We start from the raw sequence: 23,751 nt of genomic DNA, 5'->3' as shown, positions 1-23,751 counted from the left end.
CTCTCTGACTTCAGATGTGATGCTCTACTTTTAATCACCTGGCTCTCCGTGGAGATCAGGGTCATCAGAGTTAATCACGGGTGGAGACTTGATAATGATCTTTCTCTCATTCTGGACAGATGTTGTAAAAGTAGCAAATTACTGACGCAAGTACTTTCTTTTTTTACCTTCATTCAAATCACTCAAACCTATTAGGAAGCATACAAACGAGCCAGGTTCATTCCACAGTTGAGATGATTTATTATTGCATGCCAGCTTCTCTTCACATCTTTAGGTCTCAGACACGTGAACAAACACAAAGATGGCATCTAAACAGGAGAATCGGTGGTCCAACTGAATGGATTTTTCAAGATAAATATATCATTATTTTAAATGGCATCAAAGTCTAAGAGTGACGGTCAAGTCTGCACCAAATTGTTTTAGCATTTTCTGTGATAAATTCCTGTTTAAGGAAAACGTTTGCAAATGTTTCAGCTGTGGCGAAGAGCCAAACAGGTCAGGAAAAATAACTCATTAGGTAAAGCAGATAAATACCCAGTTAGGCAATGGCACTCTTAATCACACAGGGAACTTCCACCTATTACACACGCACACACAAACAGAAAAACACACACACACTTTGTGTTTGAGTTTTGAGCATTTTCTAGCTGCTTAAGCATCAACTTTCCTTCTCAATCTTTGGCAACTTCATTTGACTCCATGAACCTAAACTTGCTGACCGTACCATGTGTAGTTTTTGCCGAGCGATGCGTGAGTAATCAGATGGTCAGAGACTAACCTCTGAAAGAAAACCTTCCATCACATAAACGAAACTCTGTGCAGCTATTAAACTAGATGAAAGCAACACTTGAGGAGAGAAGGGGAGATTCTCTCCGAGCTCCTCGTTCAACAGAACTAATGGATCAGTGTTTGTGCCAGGTCGGGGCAGCCATGGGACCTCTGGGAGTTGTCTCCACTACTATCAGCTCATCTGGGTTGTCCCGTGCCTTGTAGTGGAGTAGGAGGTCCTGTATGGCTCGCTCTTCAATCTACGAAGAAAAGAACAGCCACAGATGCTGGAATCAGATGAAACATTCAGCAAAACCTCAGCTTGCTGGTGGGAAAAATAATAAATGCTGACAGCTTAACGGTAATAAGAGTCTTTAATATAATGATAACTAGGAAGTCCCATGGGAGGGGGTGTGTGATGGCAGCAGCCTGTATGTAGAGAGAGCTGAGCAGCACTGGAGGGACCTTATTACTGACCAGAACTGCTGTTTACTGGATAACATTAACCAGACAGCAGCTTCTCTGCTTTAAGGCTGGACGCAGAAGCTTCTCTTCAGCAGGGTGTGAGAACATGAGCGCCTACCTGGATGAGAGCCAGCGGCTTCTCCCGGCTGCGGACCAGAGCGGCCTCCTGCTGCTTCTCCTCCTCCACGATGGAGGCAAAGGTCACCAGGGTGGCGAGGGGGGGGCTGCCCACAGCACCCAGCACCCAAGGCCTGAGGGCAGATACGGGCAACACACAGAGCATCAGCGGCCGAGCATTTAGAGTGAAAGCAGCAAGAGTCTGAATGACTTGGCAAAGGTTGAGTCGACCGTTCCTGAGAAGCTCCTATGAGGTAAAGTCCGTGTCTCTACCTGGCTACAAACCTGTGTGTTGGATAACGGCTGGAGTTCAAACACAATCAAAGTCAGAAGGTGGTAAATAACTTTAATCCCAAACTCTATTATACTGAAGTAGTACAAGTTCACACTGAAGATGTTAAGGCTCAGATCTAATTCTATACCTCGATTTGAGAGGATCCTAACATCATCATGTTTAGACTCCATTCCAGTCTACAGCTCTGAAGTTACCTGTGTGCAAAGAAGTGAAGTCGCATATAGCATGCTGTGTTTACGGGCTTCTGGCTTAGCTCCTTCACCGGTCTGCTATGGTGAGGGACGCTATGGTGATCCCAGTCCTCACCTACAGTCATGAACTCTGAGTAATGGCATAAAGATCGCAAAGCCAAGCAGCCAAAATGAGTTTCCTCCATAGGATGGCTGGACTCAGCCACAGGGTGAGGAGCTCAGACATCCAGCAGAGACAGAGTACAGTCGCGGGCTCACGGCACCTCAACGTGGACAGAATCTAGGCAAGGTGGTTCGAGCATTTGGTCAGAGTGCCTCCTGTTGGCCCCTGTTGGGTCTCGTGCTATACATAAGACAAGTGTAGTAATATGGCCAAAAGGTACATCTGTAGAGATCATATAAGAAATAAAAGTGTTTGCCGTTTGGTCAAATCAAAGACTGGAAAGGGATCTCTATTATATCTGTCCCAGCAGGCTGACTACTGCTGGTCCTTCTTGAGCCTTGAACTTGTCTGTCTCTGCTCATCCAAAAACCCAGGAAGAGCTGAAACGTGCTCTCTGCTCTGTGTGATCCACAGTGACATGAGGACTGCCCTCATCATTTCTGATCAACATCAGCGGCTTCACTTGACTGAATCTCACAGCTGTTTAATATCCACAAGTCTGTTTTTATCATCGCAGCACCAAGCTTTAGGAATACAGCAGTGAGAATAAGATACTGGAAATGCCTTCGCTTTTCTCTCAAGACCTTAAATAAACGGAGATCGTCAGAAATGGCAGCACGCTGAGGAATTTTCTTTTTTTTTTTTAGGCTTTTGGTCTCAAACAGCCGAGATCAGAAAATAAAAGCATATAAAAACCAGGGCTGACTTTTAGCATGTCAGGGTGTATGGTGTGTGTTTACTGTGTTTTTCTAGCAGTCAGCAAAGGTCAGAGTGACTCTGGGTCTGCAGGCAGGTCAACCCAGCTGTACCGGTCACTCAGAGCTGCACACACCTCTCAGAGTGGAACACCACACCTCACTCTATTTGTCTAACCAGACTTAGTCAACAAATTCTTTCTTTCACTCACGCACGCACGCACACACGCACACACGCACACACGCGCACACGCGCACACGCGCACGCGCACGCGCACACGCACACGCACACGCACACGCACACGCACACGCACACACACACACACACACACACACACACACACACACACACACACACACACACACACACACACACACACACACACACACACACACACACACACACACACACACACACACACACACACACACACACACACACACTTCTGTCATAATGAGGACCATCCATTGACTTCTATTCATTTTTGTGACCACAAAGTCTAACCCATACCCTAACCAATGTGGTTCTATCAATAACCCGAATCTAATCCAAACTAGAAGCCAATTCACACCAGCACTGTGTGGACCAGCAAAATATCCCCACAGTGTGGAAATGTCCATACAATACAGGTTAAAGTTCACTTAAACATATAAAAGCAAACACACAAAAACACACACATCCACACACACACACACATCCCTTTTTGTTTTTCCAGTCTAGAATAAACAACATTTATGCCACCACAGCATAATATTTCTGTTTTCATTCAGACACAAAAATGAAGCTAAAGTAAAAATAATAACTTATGGGTGAGAGATTAGGGGGAAAGACTAAAATATAAAAAATGTGCAAAGTTGATGTTATCAAGGGACAGAAGTCTCAAACATCTCAACAGCACCTTCAAGTGGAGATCATAGGTACAGAACGAAATGAGATCTGTTCTGGAAGTAGTTTTAGTTCTTTCTGCTTTAGTGTTCCAACACCAAAGAAGAACATGGCACAGGCAAAAATAATCCATTTCATAATTTGGTTTGGATCTGTGTACATTCAAAAGTGTTAAAACACTTTTTAAAAAGCAGTTATGTAAATTAAGCATAACAAGTACAACAAAAAAATGTTTTTTTTTTTACTTCAGTTGTGCAATGTGTGTGTGTGTGTGTGTGTGTTGTTTTTATTTCCACGTCTGCTGTGTAGAAGGGATTTGCTCACCCTGCAGGTCTCTCTGGCTCGCTGCTCTCTGTACTTTTTAACGTGACCCTCCTGGCAGCAGGTGTGGCGCTGACCGGGGGGCCCAGGGCACTTTGGCCTCTCTGTGTTCCTGTTTGTCCTTCTCTTGTTAAACAGTTTTCTTCTTCCTCCAGAAGAGCCCGGAATGAACACAAGGATGGTGAGGATTGGACAGCTGTCGCCCTACAAAAACCAAACAAATATATAAGCACTACAGAATGCTGGTTGGCAAGTGAATCCACCTGTAGATCATATCAACATATCAAAAGGATAGTTGTTGGAAAAGGTCAGCGTTCATTCTCACCAGGCTTTCTCGCTGCATCTGGACGGAGTTCCTGTGGGGGCTGGTTTGGAGGCTGGAGGCTCCCCACTGGCCTCCTTGCTGGCCATGGCCAACAGCTTCCTCTGCTTCTGGGACAGTTTAGTGGAAACCAGCGAGTGTTTGATGTTGCTGTTGTCAGACGGGTAAATATGTACAGCTGAAGTAAACTATCACATAATCAAATAAAATCCTTTGTTAAAAAAAATCCAATAAAAGCAGTCAACCCCCTCCTCACGTTCCAGGACTTTTAGGAGAAGCACCAGGAGTCTGCAGGAAGCTGGCCTCCATGTCCATGATGGTCCTTAGATCCAACACTGGGGATGCACGAGTTGGGCTGCAGACGGTTAAAAGGACGCTGTTATTTAATCATGGACAAGCCTGAGCATTCTCTTCACAAGACTGTCCGACAACAGAAGAGTGTCTTCAGTCAGAGGCTTCTTCAGTTTCGCTGCAACACTGACCGCTACTGGAGATCCTTCCTGCCAACAGCCATTGTAATATACAACAACTCTTTGATGACTTGATTATTATTATTATTCTGAGCTACCACAGCAATCAATTTCCCTCTGGTATTAATAAAGTATTTTTGAATTGAATTGAATTATCAAACTGTAGAAATTAGTCCCTGTTTTAAAAAAACATGCAAAATGGCAGAATTACAGAAATTACAAGTTGTGCTGCAACCACTATTTAATCTTCAACTTTAATTTGTTTTAGTGTAATAAGATGAAGTGTTTATAAATGTGCAGAGCTTTAGAACCTTCCTTACCAGGGAAGAGTCCTGTGAATAATTTGTGGAGTGGAGGAGGACAGTGTGGGGACGCTGCTCTTCAGGGATGTTGGGGTGCTGGGGGGGCTCTTCAGTCTCTGACTAAAAGCTCTGTCATCCTGCAGAATAATAAAAACCTTCAGACTCCCACACCTATCCTCTCAGTGATCTGTATTCCAGCTGTACAGGGTTGGAAACATCCAACCTTCAGAAATGACTAAATACATCTAAAGCTACCCAAGTCGCATCAAATGTAAAGATTAGATACTAGATTTTCACACTGTGAGCATAAATCTTAAATATGTAAAAGAAACCTCAGCTCGGTCAGGGAACACAGGTGACTGAACATCTCTGGGACTGCCGACTCCCATAAAGCTGCTCTCAGAGTCAGACGTGAGGATCTCCTGCAGGGACTCGGTGGAGTTGGCCTTGCCTGACTTCACCAGGAGCGGAGACACCGCTGGACAACAGGAATGTTGGTGACAATGTGTCAGATTACCCAACAGCATGCTGCTGTTAAACAGAAACGGACATCAAGTTTCACCTGCAGTAGGAGGACTCTGGATGATGTCAGAGAGAGTGTAACCTCCTGAACTGTCAGAGCGTCTCCTTGGTTTCTTTTTAGCCTTCATCTTTGCCTTCTTTAGCAGGATTTCCCTGAGGACGGACAACATTCACAACATTTACGATGCTCCTGAGAGAATCACGTTTACACTGGTGCTGACACCATGCTAGCATCCAGTCAAACACTGCATCACAGGATGGGTGTAAAGTTTAATTCAGTCTGATTTTTTATATTAACCTTCAGTGCTAAAGCTCTGACTGAGGCAGGAAGAGACTGAACAAGCTAGTTCACAAAGCTCGCTCGGTTCTGAGCTGCCCACTGGATTCAGTTGAGGAGATGTGTGAAAGGAGGATGCTGGTGAGGATGACCATCATCTTAAAAAAAAACCCTCCCATCCACTGCATTCCACTGTGGAGACCATGGACAGCTCCTTCAGAGGCAGACCGAGACATCCCAGATGTAAAACAGAACGCTACCGTAGGTCATTCATCCCCTCTGCAGTAAGAGTAACTACTGCCTATGTGTACCTTTGTTATGATTTTTCTTCAAGTTATTCTAAGTGTTGGTGCTGCTGTAACAAGTGGATTTCCCCACTGTGGGATCAATAAAGTCTATTCTCTCTCTGTGTGTGTGTGCGTGTGCGTGTGTGTGTGTGTGTGTGTGTGTGTGTGTGTGTGTGTGTGTGCGTGTGTGTGCGTGTGTGTGCGTGTGTGTGTGTGTGCGTGCGTCTGCTCTGCTGTCTTCTTGATCCCCAGTGAGTCGTGGAGGATGGCTGCTTATACTGAGCCAGGATTCTCTGGAGGTTTCTTCCTGTTAAAAGGGAGTTTTCCTCTCCACTGTCGCTTTATGCTTGTTTAGTATGAGGATTGCTGTATAGTCACTGACACTCGTCAGTGACTTGATGCAATTTGATGGGTTCCTTATATAGGAAACATTATTTCTGATTGGCTTAATGAACTGTGAATTGGATTGTTTATTATGTGAAGTGCCTTGAGACGACTCTTGTCGTGATTTGGCGCTATATAAATAAACTTGAATTGAATTGAATTCTATTCTAAAAATATTCGTCAACCTATTAGAGGGACACAACCTTCTTTGGCGTTTTACATCAGCAAAGTCATAACTAATAAATGTTACTGTAGGGTCCACATCACACCGCTAAGGTCAGACATGAACACATCTATCTGAGTACCTGCAAGACTGATCCAGTTCTGCCTCTGGTTTGGGGCTAAACGTCGAGTCCAAATCCTCCTCGTAGAAAGTCAGGTCCGGTGCGCCCGGGTACGGGGTGATGACACGCCTCTGCATTGCTGGGATCTGAAACAAAATCATACACCGGGAAGAAAATAATCACATCAGGGATTAAAATTCCTGATACCTTTATTCATTTACGCATTTATTAAAACAGGAGTTGCAGGACTGGTAAAAATTCCACAATCTAGGGTTGGGCATCGAGCATCGATTGGAACCGGTTCCAACTGTTAGTTTTTCCCGGAATCGCTCAGTTTTTTTTTTTCTCCGATTCCTAGTTTTGAATCCTAGTATGCCGACAGAAGAGGAATCTGTGGCCGATCTCTGTGAAAAATAAACGTGATCTTTAAATTGTGATCAACGTTTTTCAGGGCCGATCACACCAGCTGTCTGTGTGCAGCACCAAGTCCCCCTCCCCCCACCCAGCGTGCAACGGCCAGATGATAAACAAACGTGTGTGTCGAACTTTTACTCTGTGATGTAAACTTTAATTCCTGCAGAGTAGAGGAAAGTTGTTAAAATACGTCAACATGGTGGATTTAATGGAAGCTTTAAGGAACAAACTCTGGACGGTGTGAGGTGAGTTTGTCTCACTGCATAAATTAAAACACACACGGAGCGTCAGCAGTCAGACACGTGAGCGTCAGAAGGCTGAACAATAGCCTGTAGAATAATTAAAGTCATCATGCTAGAGAAGCTTTCTCTGTGGTGGACCACACTAGCTTCTGCCACAATAAATAATAATAATAAATAACATTTTTATTTCCTTTCTGAACTATATCTGTTGAGAGTTTTAATGTTTAAAATCTGTTAGATTGTTAATGACTGCAGCTACGTTTAAGTTTCACTTTCTGTTCTGACTGAATGGGTGCAGCAGGTAGGAAAACAGCTGGACGTTTCTGGATATGATGGAGACATTTAGCCTCTCATCCCAGAGGCTTCTAACAGACTTTGGTTGTGGTCAGAAACAAACACACTGGTTGTGCTGCAAGTCTTTTTCTTTTTTCTCCAAAACATGTTTTTGTCTAAATGAATGTGATGTTATTGTTCATAGAATTAAAATTCATGTTGAAGTTAAGATTATTTCATCAAGTAGGACCTGTGGTTAGCTGGCTCGTGCAAAACATGGAATGTCTTGAAAGAATCTGAATCAGGAATCAATAGGAACCGGAATTGAAACGTGGAATTGGAATCGGAATAGTCGTCGTCGTCGTCTTCCTCCGCTTATCCGGGTCCGGGTCGCGGGGGCAGCATCCCAACTAGGGAGCTCCAGGCTGTCCTCTCCCCGGCCTTGTCCACCAGCTCCTCCGGCAGGACCCCAAGGCGTTCCCGGACCAGATTGGAGATGTAACCTCTCCAACGTGTCCTGGGTCGACCTGGGGGCCTCCTGCCGGCAGGACATGCCCGAAACACCTCCCCAGGGAGGCGTCCAGGAGGCGGAGACCATGGTTCTCGACCGGAAAAGGGTGGCTTGCCACCTCCGGGTCGGGGGAGAGGTCCTACCTCAAGTGGAGGAGTTTAAGTATCTCGGGGTCTTGTTCACGAGTGAGGGTAGGAGGGATCGGGAGATCGACAGGCGGATTGGTTCGGCGTCTGCAGTGATGCGGACGCTGAGCCGATCTGTCGTGGGGAAGAGGGAATCGGAATCGTTCAAAATCAAACGATGCCCAACCCTAAAACTAACAAAACTAAAAGTTTGCTAAGAGCACAATGATGACTTATTTAAAATATGACTTAAAGAATAAAAATCTCAGACTTATTTCATTGCAACTATTCCACTATTTTATTGTATGAGATTATGAGATACGAGAAAGCGAGTTAAAAACTCCTCAGTGGAAAATCAACATCGTAAGAAGACTTTTCTGCACTGGTAGTGAAATAATAGCAGTGGCATGTACAGAAGTATCTGAGTGAGTGACTGTCAGTCAAACTGCACATGTAAAACCGAACGCTACCGTAGGGCGTGAGCACCGCAGTGATGAGCGGACAATTCTCTCCCCTTCATTCACTACATTTGATGAATGAACATCCATCCACCCATTTTCGGACGCTTATCTGGAGTTGGGTCATGTGGGAAGCAGCCTAAGCAGAAAGGCCCAGCCTTCCCTCTCTCCAGCCACTTGGACCAGCTCCTCCAGGGGAATCCTAAGGCGTTCCCTGGCCAGCCGGCCCCCAGACTCGGGAACTCTCTCCACCTGAGATCAGTGGACTCAGTGGTCTCCTTTAAAAAGCAGCTGAAAACTCACCTGTTCAGGCTGGCTTTTGCGTGGCCTTCATCACCTCCCTCTCCTTACTCTGCTCTATCTATTCCAACTTTCCAGGGATCCACTGATTTCCCTCTTTCTTATTCATTTTCTCTCTCCCTTTCCTTAAATTTTTTTATCACAATTTTGTCATTTTTTTGTAATAAAAAAAATATTTAATAATGTTTTTAATTATTTTTTATTTTAAATTTTTTGTTTCTATGAAGTGCCTCTTGATTTCTTTAATTTTCAGAGGCGCTATGTAAAAGATTGTTTTCTTTCTTTCTGTCAAACTGCAACAAGTGCTGATGTACCACTAAAGACCACGATAATGGGTTTTCAGCCTCCTCACAATCATCTGAGGAGTGAATAAGGACACATTAAGTCTTGAAATCCTCTGGTATGTTACTATTGGTGGAAAGTGACTCACCATCCTCCTGTATGATGCAGAAAGCTCCAAGAGCACTTCATCACTGAGAATGTCCAAAGCTCTGAGTACAACACAGGTCAATAAAGGAGAAAACATTATTCTGTTAGAGCGGCATGATACACATCAGGATTGTCATGCACACACACACACACACACACACGTAGAGTAGCTGCTTAAAACCATCAGATCAGTTAATTAAAATTATTTTAACAGATTTGCTGTGAAAAAAATACAGTTTTAACTACGCTGATTTTTTTTAATCCTCACCTAGACTCCAGCAAGGCGGCCATGTTGAGGACAATGAACTGGAGGCATGACTGTTTCAGCTGCTCTGCATTGTACAAGGTGGCAAACTCCAGCAGCTCTGCAACATTTTTTAGTGTCACTGTGGAGGGAAAAGGTTATAAATGACATGTTATGTTTACTGTTTCACCTTAAATATACAAAAACCTTTTATTCTAAATAGGAAGTTAAAACGTGAAAATCTTAGGTGTGTTCTTGCGGTGTCTTTCTAATTCTATGCTTTCGTTCTTTTTAAACACAGAAACAGTTTTGTTTACCTGTTTTGTAGCTATAGTTTCGCCGACGGCTGCCGGCTTCTTCATCAGCGTCAGCCTGAAGAAGCCGGCAGCGAAACTGTAGCTACAAAACAGGTAAACAAAACTGTTTCTGTGTTTAAAAAGAACGAAAGCATGGAATGATAAAACGTGAAAAACATTATCTGGTTCTTGTTTTAAATTTAACCCATAAAGTGTCTGAATATGCTATGCTAATTAATAAATTATTTATGTTTATTTGCAGACAAAACTTTGAGGAAAACATTAGCATTCACATGACTTCAAACTTGAAGGAGCTGTGTGAGGAACGTACAGTTCTCCGTGACGATAACCTCACACATCTCTTTCAGACGAGTGATGAGCAGCTGGTCGGCTACAACCAGAACGTTGCAGACAAACTCCACATTCAGGGATTCTGTTAGAGAGAACAGGTTAAAGAGTAAAGCTCGATCATTAAAACATTCCAGCCAAAAAAATAAACCCTGAGATTCATCATCAAAGATACCTTTGATGGTGGGAGACTCGTCTGTGTAAACGTACTCCAGAATGACCTGCAGGATCTCGGAGCTGGTGGGCATCTCTAGTGCAGAGCAAGATGTTGCCTGAAGGGTGTGAGACAATTATCAGCAGGAGAGTGTGTGTGTGTGTGAAGGTGAACGTGCTCGCACTGGTTACCGGTAAAGGATCTAACAATAGGAAATAAAGTGTTGTTCTACCTCAATCCAGGGGTTTCCAAGCATGCTGTTAAAATATTCTGTAGAAGAAAACAAATTTATTTATAATAGTTTGAAATAATCTGATAATCTTCAATTCCAACAACAACAAAAACACAAATATTCAAGTAAAATCTCAACTAAGTTATGATAAAAGTTCTTATATTACAATTTTATGCAAATTATAATAAGTTTATTTAAAGCAGCAAATATATGAATAGATGGCAGATGCATTTGACCAGAAACGATAAGCATCTGTTCTGTTTGCATCTCTGCAGCTGAACATCTGTCCTACCTAGTCTGGCACAGAGGACACTCTTGTGGCAAGGAAACTCTTTCCCATCGTCAGATTTCAAAGTAACATCACAAAGATAGGAACTGGGAACAAAAACAACATTAAATTCTTGATTCTTTTTTTTATCCAATTAAACCAGAAATCATGGCTACAGACACTAATAATCAACTCTCATACAAACCATTTTTTCTGGAAAAACTTCAGTTTGTTGCCAGTTTTCTTCTGCATGACGTTAATTTTTCCGTTTTCGTATTTGACACCCTCCAGTCTGAAGGAATGCACACAGATCATTAAAGGTAAACATTATTCTTGATGTTGATTTTTAGTGAACACAGATCTCCTCACCGTGCCGACAGGCTGACCAGGCTCAGCCTCTTTGCCACTGTCTGTAAGGTTTTCACGGGGTTGGCCCCCCCCTCGTTGGCTCGAGCCTTGTCACTTTTGCCCCCCTTCCCTTTTTTGCTGGGCTTGGAGGTCTTGTTCTTGGGCTTATCACCTCCTCCGTTGGTTGAGGGAGAGAGGGAGCGGTACACCTCGAGGGCTGAGCGGCCGCTCAGACCCAGGTCCTGCAGACTGCTGATAAGCCTCTCTGAATCCTGGCCAAAACAACAGAGTCAGAATGAAATAAGCCCGGCTAAGTTAGAGCTCACCGGGTCTCCCAGGACAATAAAAGGCCAAAACAAAGAAACACTTTATCAAACTTTTGCTGCTGTGGGTTTATTTCAAATGTCCAAACCTGATTTATCTCCCCTCCTCACCTGGTTTTGTCCTGTTGGCACCCCTGAGACTCTTGGCCGCACTCCGTGCACAAGCAGCTCGCAGGAGTCCGTGTAGATGAAATGCAGGGCATACTCCAGCATGTCAGCTGGGATTTTCTCCAAAACCAGTAAATCACATCCAACGGCATCTTCACTCCTTCTCACTTCCTTATCGAGCTCCTCGTTAACCCCGCAGTGCTCAGACAGGAGCAGCTTCCTGAAGAACTCGGACCTCATGGACAGAATGTACTTGTGAGCGGGAAAGTTGCGATCGCTGGCCTGAAGAGTCACATCGTGGATGTTATCCATCTCATCCGCCTCCTCCAGAAGTCTCCGGAAGTGTTGGGAGAAAGAGGATGGAGAGATGCTTGGAACTTCATACAAGCTGGAAGGAAAAGAAGAAAAAAATTATTTTTCCAACCAATCATTTTTAATACAACAGGAGATAACGCAGAAGGAGGTGCCCTGAAGATGTAATTTGCTGTAGAATTAAAACAACCAAAAATCTCCAGGCAGATGAAAAGGGACTTTCTGAAATTACAAGTCATTTTTTTCATCACTGAGCAGCAAATAAAACAGATCATATTATGTTTTTCATTACAGAGAGCATCATTAAACTGGAATTACTCAGTCCCCTCAGAACAACCCACTGATAACCGAGCCTACTGATAAAGACTTCACACACCCCCATGTGTTTCTCTAGAAACAAATGAAGTTAGAAATGTACAGAAACCACTTGCATCAGCTTTTGTCCTAACACTAATTGTGTTTCCAAAGAGGATTTTCTAAAATGCAAAACTTTATTTACACCAGTGATGTCCAATTTATATCCTCAAGCGCCACCATCCAGCATGCTTTAGATATTTTAGAGCTTGATGAAAACTTGCGAGACCACAATCCAGGGGGACCAGGATAGGAAACATCTGACCTACACCAACTTCACTGTTGCCACTTAGAGAGAAAGTAGATGAATAAATGAAGAGTCATTTAAAGAGGAGTTAAGCAGCATTGCAATCCTTTAAAGTAACACTAAACAGTTTTCTGCTCTCCCCCCTACTGGTTGAGATTAGAACTACAACGGTCATAAACAACCCTGCAGCAGCCTGCTGTAGTTAGCAAAATGGTAAATGGCCTGTATTTGATATAGCGCCTTCTAGAGTCCTGGAACCCCTCAAGGCACTTTACAACACAATCAGTCATTCACCCATTCACACACACATTCACACACTGGTGGGGATGAGCTACGATGTCGCCACAGCTGCCCTGGGGCGCGCTGACAGAGGCGAGGCTGCCGAGCACTGGCACCACCGGTCCCTCCGACCACCACCAGCACCAACAACGAGCAATAACATGGGCCAACCGATACTAAATAAGCCAAAGTAAAAAGATTCACACTGTTGGACAAAAAATACTATGATTTGGAAATCATATTATTTTTTGTCTTTAGGTCCAGTAGCAAGAAAACTAGACCACGATCAGTCCATGAGTTCAAAGACTCCCTTAGCTTCCAAAAGGGCTTAAATGAAGGAAACTGGACTTCTTTGGTTTCTTGAAGATGTTGCACTTCTCATCCGAGGAGTTTTGTCAATTCTGACTGGAATATGGGTGGGTCACGCTTATAAACTGTAGCCGTTTACTGTTGCCTAACTAGCAGAAACTCCCTCTGAATACCCGTGCTCCCTACCCCCGATGAGTTGTTAGCCTCTATTGTGAGGGAGAATTGTTGAGTAGATGCAGGAAGGTGTGACCTAGATTAAATTATGGGTACTGGAAAGGTGAAATCTAAATTCTCCTCCCCTATTTAATTTTGTTTTTTCCCATTTGACACAGATGGGAAAACCTGTCATAAAACTGACATTCAAATGTATAAATGGTCTTGTCCCAGAGCTGGTGAGCAGACCGATTATAAAAGCCAGCAGCACAGGAGCTACAACCAGAGGAGTAGCTAACAGAGACTGCAAACCACCACCTCTGAACAAAACAACAGTTGCATCACCACTACATGTAACATTGTCTTTTGTGCTGTCCTTGTTCAATAAACCAAATACAAATGGCTTCCTTCACTCCTCTCTCAAACGATCCATCTTCTCTGTCCAGAATGTGTACTTTGTCATCTTAAAAAGTCTGTCCCTTGTCCTTCACTGGAGAGTCTTGACCTGAAGAGGTGGCTCTCCTGTGTTGTGCCATGCGCTCGTGTAGTTGTTGTTTAGTTTCCCCTATGTAAAGGTCTGGACAGTCCTCACTACAGTACACTGGACTGCAGCAATGACACCGCTAAGCTTCTGTTTAGATGTTTTGTCTTTTGGGTGGACCATTTTCTCAACTCTTTTGGATTACCATGCCCTGAATGACTGAGAATGTTCTCCAGCACACTCCCTTAGCTTCATTAAATGAGTGTAGGCTGTGACAATGTTCACTCTGGTTTTCGCTCTTTGCTTCTCCTCCATAAACACAACTGATTTTCACTTCCAAGCTCCACCATGAAAGTGCACCCCCTAGGGCACCTACCTTCTCCACAAAACTGCTAAGTGTTGTTTCTTGTCAGCAGAGGGCTGCAGAGTGCTGTCCAGAGTGAAGTTAGTCAAGTTAGTACCTACACTGTACCCACATTTTAAAGGAATTGGTTTAAGTGTTAAAAACTACTTAGGATGTTTTAACAAAGACGTGGCACCTGGTTTTAGGGTCGGCCTGAAGAACACCAAAGTTTCGCCCTTTGGAGTCCATCGTGATGCTGACAGCTCTGTGAACAAAAGGCAGCTTCTCCAGGCGGATTCGTTCATACGGCGAGATGATGTCTGAGTGACCAGAAACCTCCACACTGATTTCTGTAAAATAAAAAACATGCCAATAAAAATATTTAAATAAAATAAATAGTTTCCAAATTGTAAATTTTCCTTTAATTTCATTTAAGCTGCATATCATTTAGAGCTGCACGATGTAACGTTTGAGCATCAACATCACAACAAATGTGTGCGATCTCACAGTTCCTGCTGAAATGTGGGACTTAACATGTTCTCATCTAATATTGAGTCTCTGATGTGCTACCATCCACCAGTCAGAACCATGTTTAATCAGTTGGCAGAAGCAGACCACGGGGTTTGGTTAAATGGTAAACAGTCTGCATTTGATTCAGCACCTTCTAATTCAAAGCTGTGACCCTTCGGATACTGGGTGGGCACCAACTCCTCTGCCACTGTTGTTAGGTGATGAAACATGTGAAATATTGTTTTTCTAATTTTATTCATCAATCAACAAACTACTATGCTGAAATTGGTTCGAGCTAAACGTGTGAAAATAGGGGGCTGTACTTTGTCGTATTGGCCAGCCACAAAACCTTCTCCAGCACATCCCAAAGATTCTTATTGGGGTTAGGGTCTGGACTCTGTGGTGGCCAATCCATGTGTGACAATGATGCCTCATGCTCCCTGAACCACTCTTTCACTATTTGAGCCCGATGAATCCTGGTATCGTCATCTTGGAATATACCCGTGCCATCAGGGAAGATGGAAATACCTGGTCATTCAATACATTCAGGTAGTCAGCTGACCTCATTTTTGGAGCACATCCTGTTGCTGAACCTAGACCTGACCAACTGCAGCAACCCCAGATCATGGCCCTGCCCCCACAGGCTTGTACAGTAGGCACTAGGCATGATGGGTGCATCACTTCACCTTAGTGCCCCTCACTCTGGAACAGGGTCCATCTGGGCTCATCATGTGTCTCCGACACTAGTCAGTGACTCAATGCAATCTGCTGGGTTTCCTTACACAGGAAACTTTTTACTAATTGGCTTAATGAACTGAACTCAATTGAAATGTTTACTTTGTGAGGTGCCTTGAGAAAACTCATGATCTGGTGCTATATAAATAAACTGAATTGAAAAAAGGTTTATTCTGTTGTTATTTAATGTGAACACATCTTCTGCTTAAAGGTTTCAATAGATCTAACAACAAAATCAGACGATCTGAATTCCAGAAGATCATTGTGCATCTGATGAGAAATAACAAATGACATGTCTGACTGTGAGAGCAGTTATTCATCTCTTCACGTCCTCACCTTTCTTCTCCCCGTACTTCTTATTTTCTCCAGCCCATAGGCCACTAAAGCCTTCCCCATCAGGAGTCACGAACATCATGCCGTTCTTGCTGAGAGCAATGTCCGACATGAACACCTGACGTGAATACGCCCACCTGCACTGTCTCACTGAGCTGCCAGAGGAACGCCAGCAAAACACCTGACAGAGACGGGACGAATAAAAGAGCAGTTACACAAGTCTTACTCATCACTGTCGTCTATAGAAACCCTTCAGGAAAGACTGTTTTTAGAAGGTGCTGCTGTCAACTCTGTAGAGCGGATCAGATAACAACAGAAAAAGTGAAGCGAAGGTAAAAATACGATGCATTTTTCTCGTGTGCTCGTATTTTAAAAAGGGGGAAGAGGTGAAAGCAAACTTCAGCTTTATATTTTAGTAGTTAAAATGTTCTTAAATGAATAAACGTCACTTACCCTCCCAGCCTCATCCAATGCCAAGATGGACACTTTCTCCCCTCCTCCCTCGTTCAGTAACTGTGGATCTATACGATGGTCCAGACTGCCACCACTAACCAGGACTTTCTTAATGTTTAGCTGTCTGGAAGGATCCAGTCAAAATTTTGGATTAATTTTAAAAACTACTAGTCTCCGATTAGCTCTGTGTGAAACCTCCAACAGTTCATTCACCTTGAAGCCAGTTTCTTGCACTGGTAGTCACTCAACAGATAAACGTCCCCTTTTTCAGTCACAACCACAGTCGCTCCATCGCTAGCTGCTGCCATGGCTATGCTAACATCCTTATGGTGCAGAGCTGACACCTGACGGGGAGCAGTCACAGACTTCTCTCCATTAGGATCCAGCAAATATCCTAAAGATCAAACACAGCCAAGCATCAGCCTGAACATCAAAACACCAATTTGTTTAAAGTTCATTTTAGTTTTGTTGTTCATGATTTTCCACCAGAAATATAATAGATCTTGCCCTAAAAAGTAGTATCTTGGCCATATCATTATTGCAAAATGTATCCGAGCCTCGGAGACTTACCCAGCTGCCCTCCATTGAGCCCCACTGTGTAGACAGCCTCTCTGGTCCACAGCACCGTGTGAAACCTCCCAGCAGTTACTCCAATGACTGTTCTACCTTTCAGCATTTTGGAGAACACCTACAGACAAAAACAATAACCACTGGAAGTAAAAAAGAGATTTTCATAGGCAAGTCATTTTTTATGAAATAAGGGAAGGGGTCAAAATTGTTCCCACCTGTTTGGGAACATGTGCTGAGGCAGGAGGGGGAACGAGGCCCAGCTGATGGAAGGTGTTGAGACCAAATGTATAAACATATCCTTCCTCCGTCAGCACCACTGTGTGATCTTTGGCCGCTGCCACCTGGGAGCAGTGATGGGACATCAGACCCTCCACCATGCGGGGGACCTGGACACCAGAAGAACAAGAAAATAATCAAAAAGAAAATGGAAAATATAATTTGTGTTTTTACCAAGTAAACAGATTACAGAATATCTTAGGGTCTGGAGGTAGCCGCTGTTTGAACAAGCTTCCGGTAAGACAACAGTTGAACAGTTGATGTCTAAAAGGAGAAAATGTCCACGGCTGGGAGGAAAAGCATTTCAATGAGACCATATGAAACATATTTGCTTGGTGAGTGAGTAGTACACATCTGGGGTTTCCCCTGGTTTAAAAAATGGAATGAAAAGTTGGTGAAGGTAGGGGAAGAGGGGTTGCTGAAGGCGAACTGAAATGGCGGAGCAGCAAATTTGGTCATTTTTCTTTCCTTTTTTTTAAGTGGCACCGCTACAGGCGATACTATTAATGACAGTGGTTGTCTGATGCTCAGCTCCGTTAATGAGTGTAAGATGGATTCAAGCACCTGCTTGCTGCTATAGCTGAATGAGATTTACTAAATTAATCCAATATAAACTTGAATGCGCAACTTCTCTTCTTTCAAAATCCATTAGATTTTTATCTGATAGCACAAACCTTTGCTGGGTTATGGTAAACCATAGTAAAAATGCTAAACGTGTCAGAGTTTGGTGTTATAGTGGTGTGTTTGTGAGATAAAACACCCTGCCTTGGTAAAATAGTGCAGGGAAAACTCGGTAATAAATCATTTGAAAACAATTCTCAACTTTAGCTGCATTTATTTGTTTTTATGTGCAGCGCTTTGGTCGGTTGTAATGCGGTGTTAAAAGTACTCTACAAATAAAGATGTGTGGTATGGTTAGTTTTCATCCTTGTATAGAGTAATAGCGTTGAAGTTTTGACTGAATGATGCCATTCCTGTCTTGTTTACAAATGTTACTTTACATTAGGAATTGAAGAAAAGTGCAAATCAAATTAAAACTGCAACAGATATTCAATCTTTTCCTAAAATCATTCAGCCCTAATTTATAGTATAAACGATTTATGGTTTATTTGTTAAAACATGTCACAATAAATTTGTTTCTGATTTATACGTAGCAAATAAACATTTCTTATTCAGATTTGTTTACCTGAATTAATATTGAGAAGCACAATTCCAAACTGTCAACAAGCATTTTGGTATTTTCCAATAATTATTGTTATTAAAATAATTATAAAGCGTTTTATTGATCTAAAGTGTGAAATGTGAATTTTTCAAATATTGCATTACAGTTTCAAGTAGGTGCAGTTGCTATTTCTATTACAGAAGTTGAGAAGAAATAAATTAATTTTCTACTCAAATATTCCGATTTTAACTTAGTCGACTAAAATTGCTCCCTATTTTAGTGGAATAAAATAAGAATAAAAACAAATGGGATGGCAAAATGTTGGCTAAACTTTCAAAGAATTTTGGTCAAAAGACTAAGACCAAAACTATGTTAAATTTTCTTGTCAAAATTAACACAGACACTCAGTGGCCATTAGAGCATTAGCCTAACTTACATAGGGAAGCGGGTCATATACTTTTCAGGCTTTTGGGTATTCTATTATAGACACCCCAGGCTGTCTATATTCAACAAGCTAATTGTGGTTTTGAATTCTAGGACCACTTTAAATTCTCTTTAATCAAAAATCCAGTTAAACTAATAAAGCTTAGGCAGCACAAAAAGGCTCTTTTACTGCCACTGGAGGCGTCTGGAGATGCAGCAGGGTGTAAGAAAACGTGTTTACATACCTAAATACGCAATATGTAATACTCTGCAGCATTTAAAGTGCATGGGACATGAAAAACTGTAAAAATATTGACAAGACCAAATCTCACCAAGTAAGTCTGTTCATCTCCATGACCAAGTCTCCCTCCTTGCCCATGTCCACAAGTGAACACCTGTCCTTTCTGTGACAGGAACACAGAATGGAACTTACACAGGACCACCTGTAGGGAAAAATTTAATGAGACTTGGAGAATTTTTATTTTTAACTTAGTGTTAATATGCTATGGTAAACAAAAACTCTTAAATATCCATTTGAGCTGATCAGACTCATCGTTTGACCTCGTGTTCGTGTCCTTTAGCCAAGCCCCCATGTAGTGAGAGTAAAACACTGTGCCAATAAAAGGCCAGAGCACAAGTGGAAAAGCAAACATCATTACTAATACATCGCTCCCCTCAAGCCTTCAATAGAGCGCAGAGATGTTTCCTGAAGTATCACATTGATGTGGACATTCACACACATGCAGGCACACGGGCATAGCTCATTTAATTAAAAACACATCATTGTGAAATTAATATTTAACCTCTAGCACCTGCTGGATTAGCTTATGAAGACAAAGAACACACTCTGTGCCACTGGGTCATTGTGTGGTCATGATATTGGATCTACCTGCACCCCATCCCCACCACACCCCTTTAAAAATATACTCTCTGCTGGTCAGATAAACAACTTGCACATTGTATCTCTAGCAGGCACACATTGTAGATTCTTAAATACACAAATGACACAATAGCTCCTACCACGTAAATCCTTTATCCTTTCAGATACAATCATTTCCTCTTCAGATTTCTGCTGGATGCTTCCCTTCAACGTTCTGTAAATTTGTACCAATGATTCTGGATTGCCTGTGGGCGATCGTGAAACCCTTAAAACCTTCAGGTTTAATTACTGATATGATTCCTCCCCGCCTTTTAAGGGGTTTAAGGGGTTTTTTTTCCTCTGTGGGCCCTTGGGTTCTTACCATGGTTAATAGGAGCCTTTCATCTGATGCGGTTCCAGAATCGTGGAAACATGCCATTGTCCAGCAACTACTCACAAAGTCCGGTCTCGACCCCTCTACCATGTCTAATTATAGGCCTATTTCTAAACTTCCATTCCTTTCCAAGGTTCTGAAAAAAGTGGTGTATTTGCAATTGGTTGAGTTTTTTAATGTAAATGATATTGGTGAAAAATTCCAGTCAGGCTTTAAAAAGGCACATAGCACAGAGTCCGCACTAATCAGGGTCTTAAACGATATTCTTTCAGCTACTGACTCTGGAGATTTTGTGGTTCTGGTGCTGTTGGTCTTGTCTGCTGCCTTTGACACCATGGACCACAGTCTCGTGATTTCGTGGGTACAACAGTTTGTTGGGGTTCGAGGAGTTGCATTGGACTGGTTTGTGTCCTGCTTGGCTGAGAGGTTGTTTTGTCCGTCTTTATGTGGCTTCACGTCATCTCATTCGCCTCTCTTATGCGGGGTTCCTCAAGGATCGGTGCTGGGCCCTTTGTTGTTCTCCCTTTATTTGCTACCTCTGGATTCTATTTTTATGAAACATGGGTGTTCCTTCCATTTGTATGCAGACAACACCCAGGTTTATATTCCCATTAAACGCGGCCTACCTAATTAATTGGATCCTCTCCTAAACTGCCTCGATGAGGTTAAAACCTGGATGTCCGCAATTTTTTTACACTTCAATAATGACAAGACTGAGGTCATGCTTTTTTGCCCCAGTGTGTCCAGTGGGCCATGCTCAGCTGACCTTGGTCCACTAGCCCCATTTCTGAAACCTGCAGCGACCAATATGGGAGTCGGGCTGGACAGTGACTTACTTTTGGACAAGCAAATTAGTGTTGTAACAAAATCTAGTTTTTACCATTTAAGGAGGATTGCCAAGGTTACGCATCTGCTGCCAATTCATGATTTTGAGACAGTGATTCATGCATTTATTACATCATGCCTTGACTACTGTAAATGACTGTACCTTGGTCTCCCTCAGTCTCACCTCTCCTGTCTTTAAATGGTGCAAAATGCAGCAGCATGCCTATTGACGGGTTCGTGGAACAGGGATCACATCACCCCAATTTTAGCTTCGCTGCACTGGCTGCCTGTTGATTTTAGGGTTCAGTACAAGGTGCTTCTATTGGCTTTAACCCCTTGAGCCCTAGGCCTACTTAGAAGCCTATTCCTCGAAAAATTGTAAAAATGGTATTTAATGGTAAAAATGGTTTAGATAGCCTTGTAGTGCTGGGTTTGCTGATTAATTTTATGGGAATTATTACTATTTCTTCTGTAGTGTGAGGGTTGTTTTGGGCCTGTTAAGGAAGACCCTAGGGCTTAAGGGGTTAAAGATGTACATGGCCTTGCCACAGTGTCTGTGTGAGCTTTTAGTTGCTCACTCCCCATCTTGGTCACTAAGGTCAGCTGACCAGCTTCTCCTGGAGGTGCCGAGAACAAAGTGGAAGCTCAGGGGTGACAGAGCTTTCTCAGTAGCTGCCCCAGGGTTATGGAATGCACTGCCAATTCAGATTAGGACGGCTTCCTCACCATCAGGTTTTAAATCGCTTCTAAAGACACATCTGTTCTCATTTGCTGTGAGACTGCATCTGTTTTTAGTCGCTTTTAAGTCAGTTAGAATTATTTAATTTTATTGTTTTATTATGTCATGTTTTTATTTATTTTATAATGAACCTTTAACTTATGTTCAGCATTATAGGAAAGTGCTGTTGTTTTAACTGTTTTTGTTTTGGCTTGTTAAGCACTTTGGTCAGCTTTCATGCTGTTGTAAAGTGCTATATGAATAAAGTTGACTTGAATTTAGTATCATTAGTGTTGCCTAATGTGTGAGAATGACAACTGCATGGAAGGAGATGTCTAATATGGTTACCAGTGTACACGCCATCTCCATTATGTAATCAATTAGGATTATATGAGCTGGGACAAGACACACACACACACACACACACTAATCATTCATAATCCCTGACATAGTTATTTTGTGTATTTCTAACAAAAGTAATAGTCTGTAAGGTTTATTTCCAGAGCTGCACATTAAGAAGCTCAACACAAGTAAACTCTAAATGAAAAACATGCTGATGAAGCCCGAGGAGTGGGTTATGTAATTCAAGGCTCAAAAGAAGGGAGTGGTTAGCTAGTTCAACCTAATTGCATCTTATCTCCAGGGTCCAGGTGTTTTTCCTTCTTTTTTCTTTTTTTTTTACTTTGATGTAAACCATTTTGGCACCATCCTGATTAATGAGGTGTGAGGGATACAAATTTGAGTGTTTTTCATTGTGGGGGAAGCCCTTGTGCTGTACGAAATTATGAGTCCTGCTCCCCTGAAAGATGGCACAACAGAGAGCCAGTGGCTTACCTGCTTGATATAAACTCCGGTTCTGGCAAACACATCCACGAGCTCTGGGTGGTGCCGGCTCTCCTGGTTGCCGTGGCCAAGACTAAAATTAGTATTGTTTCCCCACGTGTAAACTTCTGTTGGATCTGTAATGAGAAAAGTAACATTAAACACAGTCATAACACTCTCTGCATGCAGGAAGCTTTGTTTCTCTATTAAAACAAGTACTTTGGGAGTTGTTTTTGAAAGCTAATTGTAATGTCCCAAAAGACAAAATATTGGGCAAGTGTGAAAGAATGCATTTAATAGAATACAGTGAGTAACCTTTCAGCATTTCTTACCAGTGTTTTTGAAAACAACATGCGCTGGTCGATCCTTCATTGTTAAGTCCAGGACAGAGAGACCTTCCTTATCCTGAGTGGAGAGAGAGCCACCATGCTGCAAAACAAAAGAAGAATCTAAACGAACATAAGTTTCTGACCCTATTAACTTTCACATAGAAGGCAACCTAACCTTTTATTGCCAGTTTAAAATAGATAAACCCTTCATGACATCACAAATGACATGATGTAGTCAAGATGATCCACCATCAACACATACCTTGACTAATGATATGAGACAGTGAATCTGCCCATAGAAGGCACTGCGGTGAAGAGCGGTCCAGCCAGATTCCTTGTCCTTCACCATCTGATCAGCACCTTTATTCTCCAGGAGCCACTCCAGCAAGGTTTTCTTTCCCAGTGAAGCTGCAAGGTGAAGGGCTGTACGCCCTGAGGCGTCCCGCAAGCTGGTTGCATTGTGGCAGTGTGAGGTCAAGAATGCCCGGAGTTTCCCCTCAGAGCCACTAGTTAGTGCTGCGATTACCTGGTCTGCATGCTGCTGTGACCGGCATTTAAGAGTGCAGTCTGACGATGCCAGACTCATCCTGATCTCGAGCAAGTATGTGTTACAAACCCCTCTAACTTTCAATAGCAAAGTTCTTGTGAAAGCCCACCACCCACAGATGCAAATAGACAAAAATTAAATCAGTGGGTGTGTTGTAACAATCCAATAACACTAAATAAATGTTTGCAGATCACAAAAATTTTCCAATGGAAAAAGTATTCAACAACGGTAGAGATGGTTTGGAGTGCTAGAATTGTGCTTGTGTTGAGGTTCCACCGCACCCTAGCATCCCCAGAGCTCAGTGCCTACTTCAGTCCACCATCTCGAGCAAATACAGGACACAAACTAGGCGTTTTGCAGCATTTAGTGGCATCATGGATTCAATAAATACAAAATGTATCATTTGTAACATACAAAATATGTACAATTAGAGGTTTTAGCAAAAATAGGTTTTCATCCAACCATTTACAAAAAGCAAACAACCCAGACCTCCTC

The 23,751-nt window shown here is 42.7% G+C and overlaps 1 protein-coding gene across 1 annotated transcript; it reads right to left on the bottom strand.

Annotated features, from left to right (window-relative positions):
- Window positions 1-672: 672 nt before the first annotated feature.
- On the bottom strand, window positions 673-23,524 carry ibtk (inhibitor of Bruton agammaglobulinemia tyrosine kinase). The gene is made up of 28 exons (XM_015949375.3): window positions 22,972-23,524; window positions 22,713-22,809; window positions 22,393-22,517; window positions 19,095-19,205; window positions 17,117-17,287; window positions 16,902-17,019; window positions 16,545-16,725; window positions 16,332-16,455; window positions 15,882-16,059; window positions 14,497-14,650; window positions 11,826-12,210; window positions 11,413-11,663; window positions 11,249-11,335; window positions 11,068-11,150; window positions 10,776-10,813; window positions 10,565-10,661; window positions 10,373-10,474; window positions 9,770-9,887; window positions 9,503-9,563; window positions 6,771-6,895; window positions 5,558-5,670; window positions 5,328-5,473; window positions 5,014-5,132; window positions 4,480-4,578; window positions 4,227-4,373; window positions 3,905-4,105; window positions 1,352-1,484; window positions 673-1,028 (listed from the first exon to the last, which is right to left on the bottom strand). The coding sequence occupies exons 1-28, from the start codon at window positions 23,293-23,295 to the stop codon at window positions 903-905; spliced, it is 4,014 nt and encodes a 1,337-aa protein (XP_015804861.1). The 5' UTR covers window positions 23,296-23,524; the 3' UTR covers window positions 673-902.
- Window positions 23,525-23,751: the final 227 nt, after the last annotated feature.

This window comes from Nothobranchius furzeri, chromosome 5 (genome assembly GCF_043380555.1).
Source record: "Nothobranchius furzeri strain GRZ-AD chromosome 5, NfurGRZ-RIMD1, whole genome shotgun sequence".
Taxonomy (NCBI): Eukaryota; Metazoa; Chordata; class Actinopteri; order Cyprinodontiformes; family Nothobranchiidae; genus Nothobranchius; species Nothobranchius furzeri.
The sequence above is the reverse complement of the archived record's forward strand: the minus strand, read 5'-3'. Positions and strand labels throughout refer to the sequence as shown.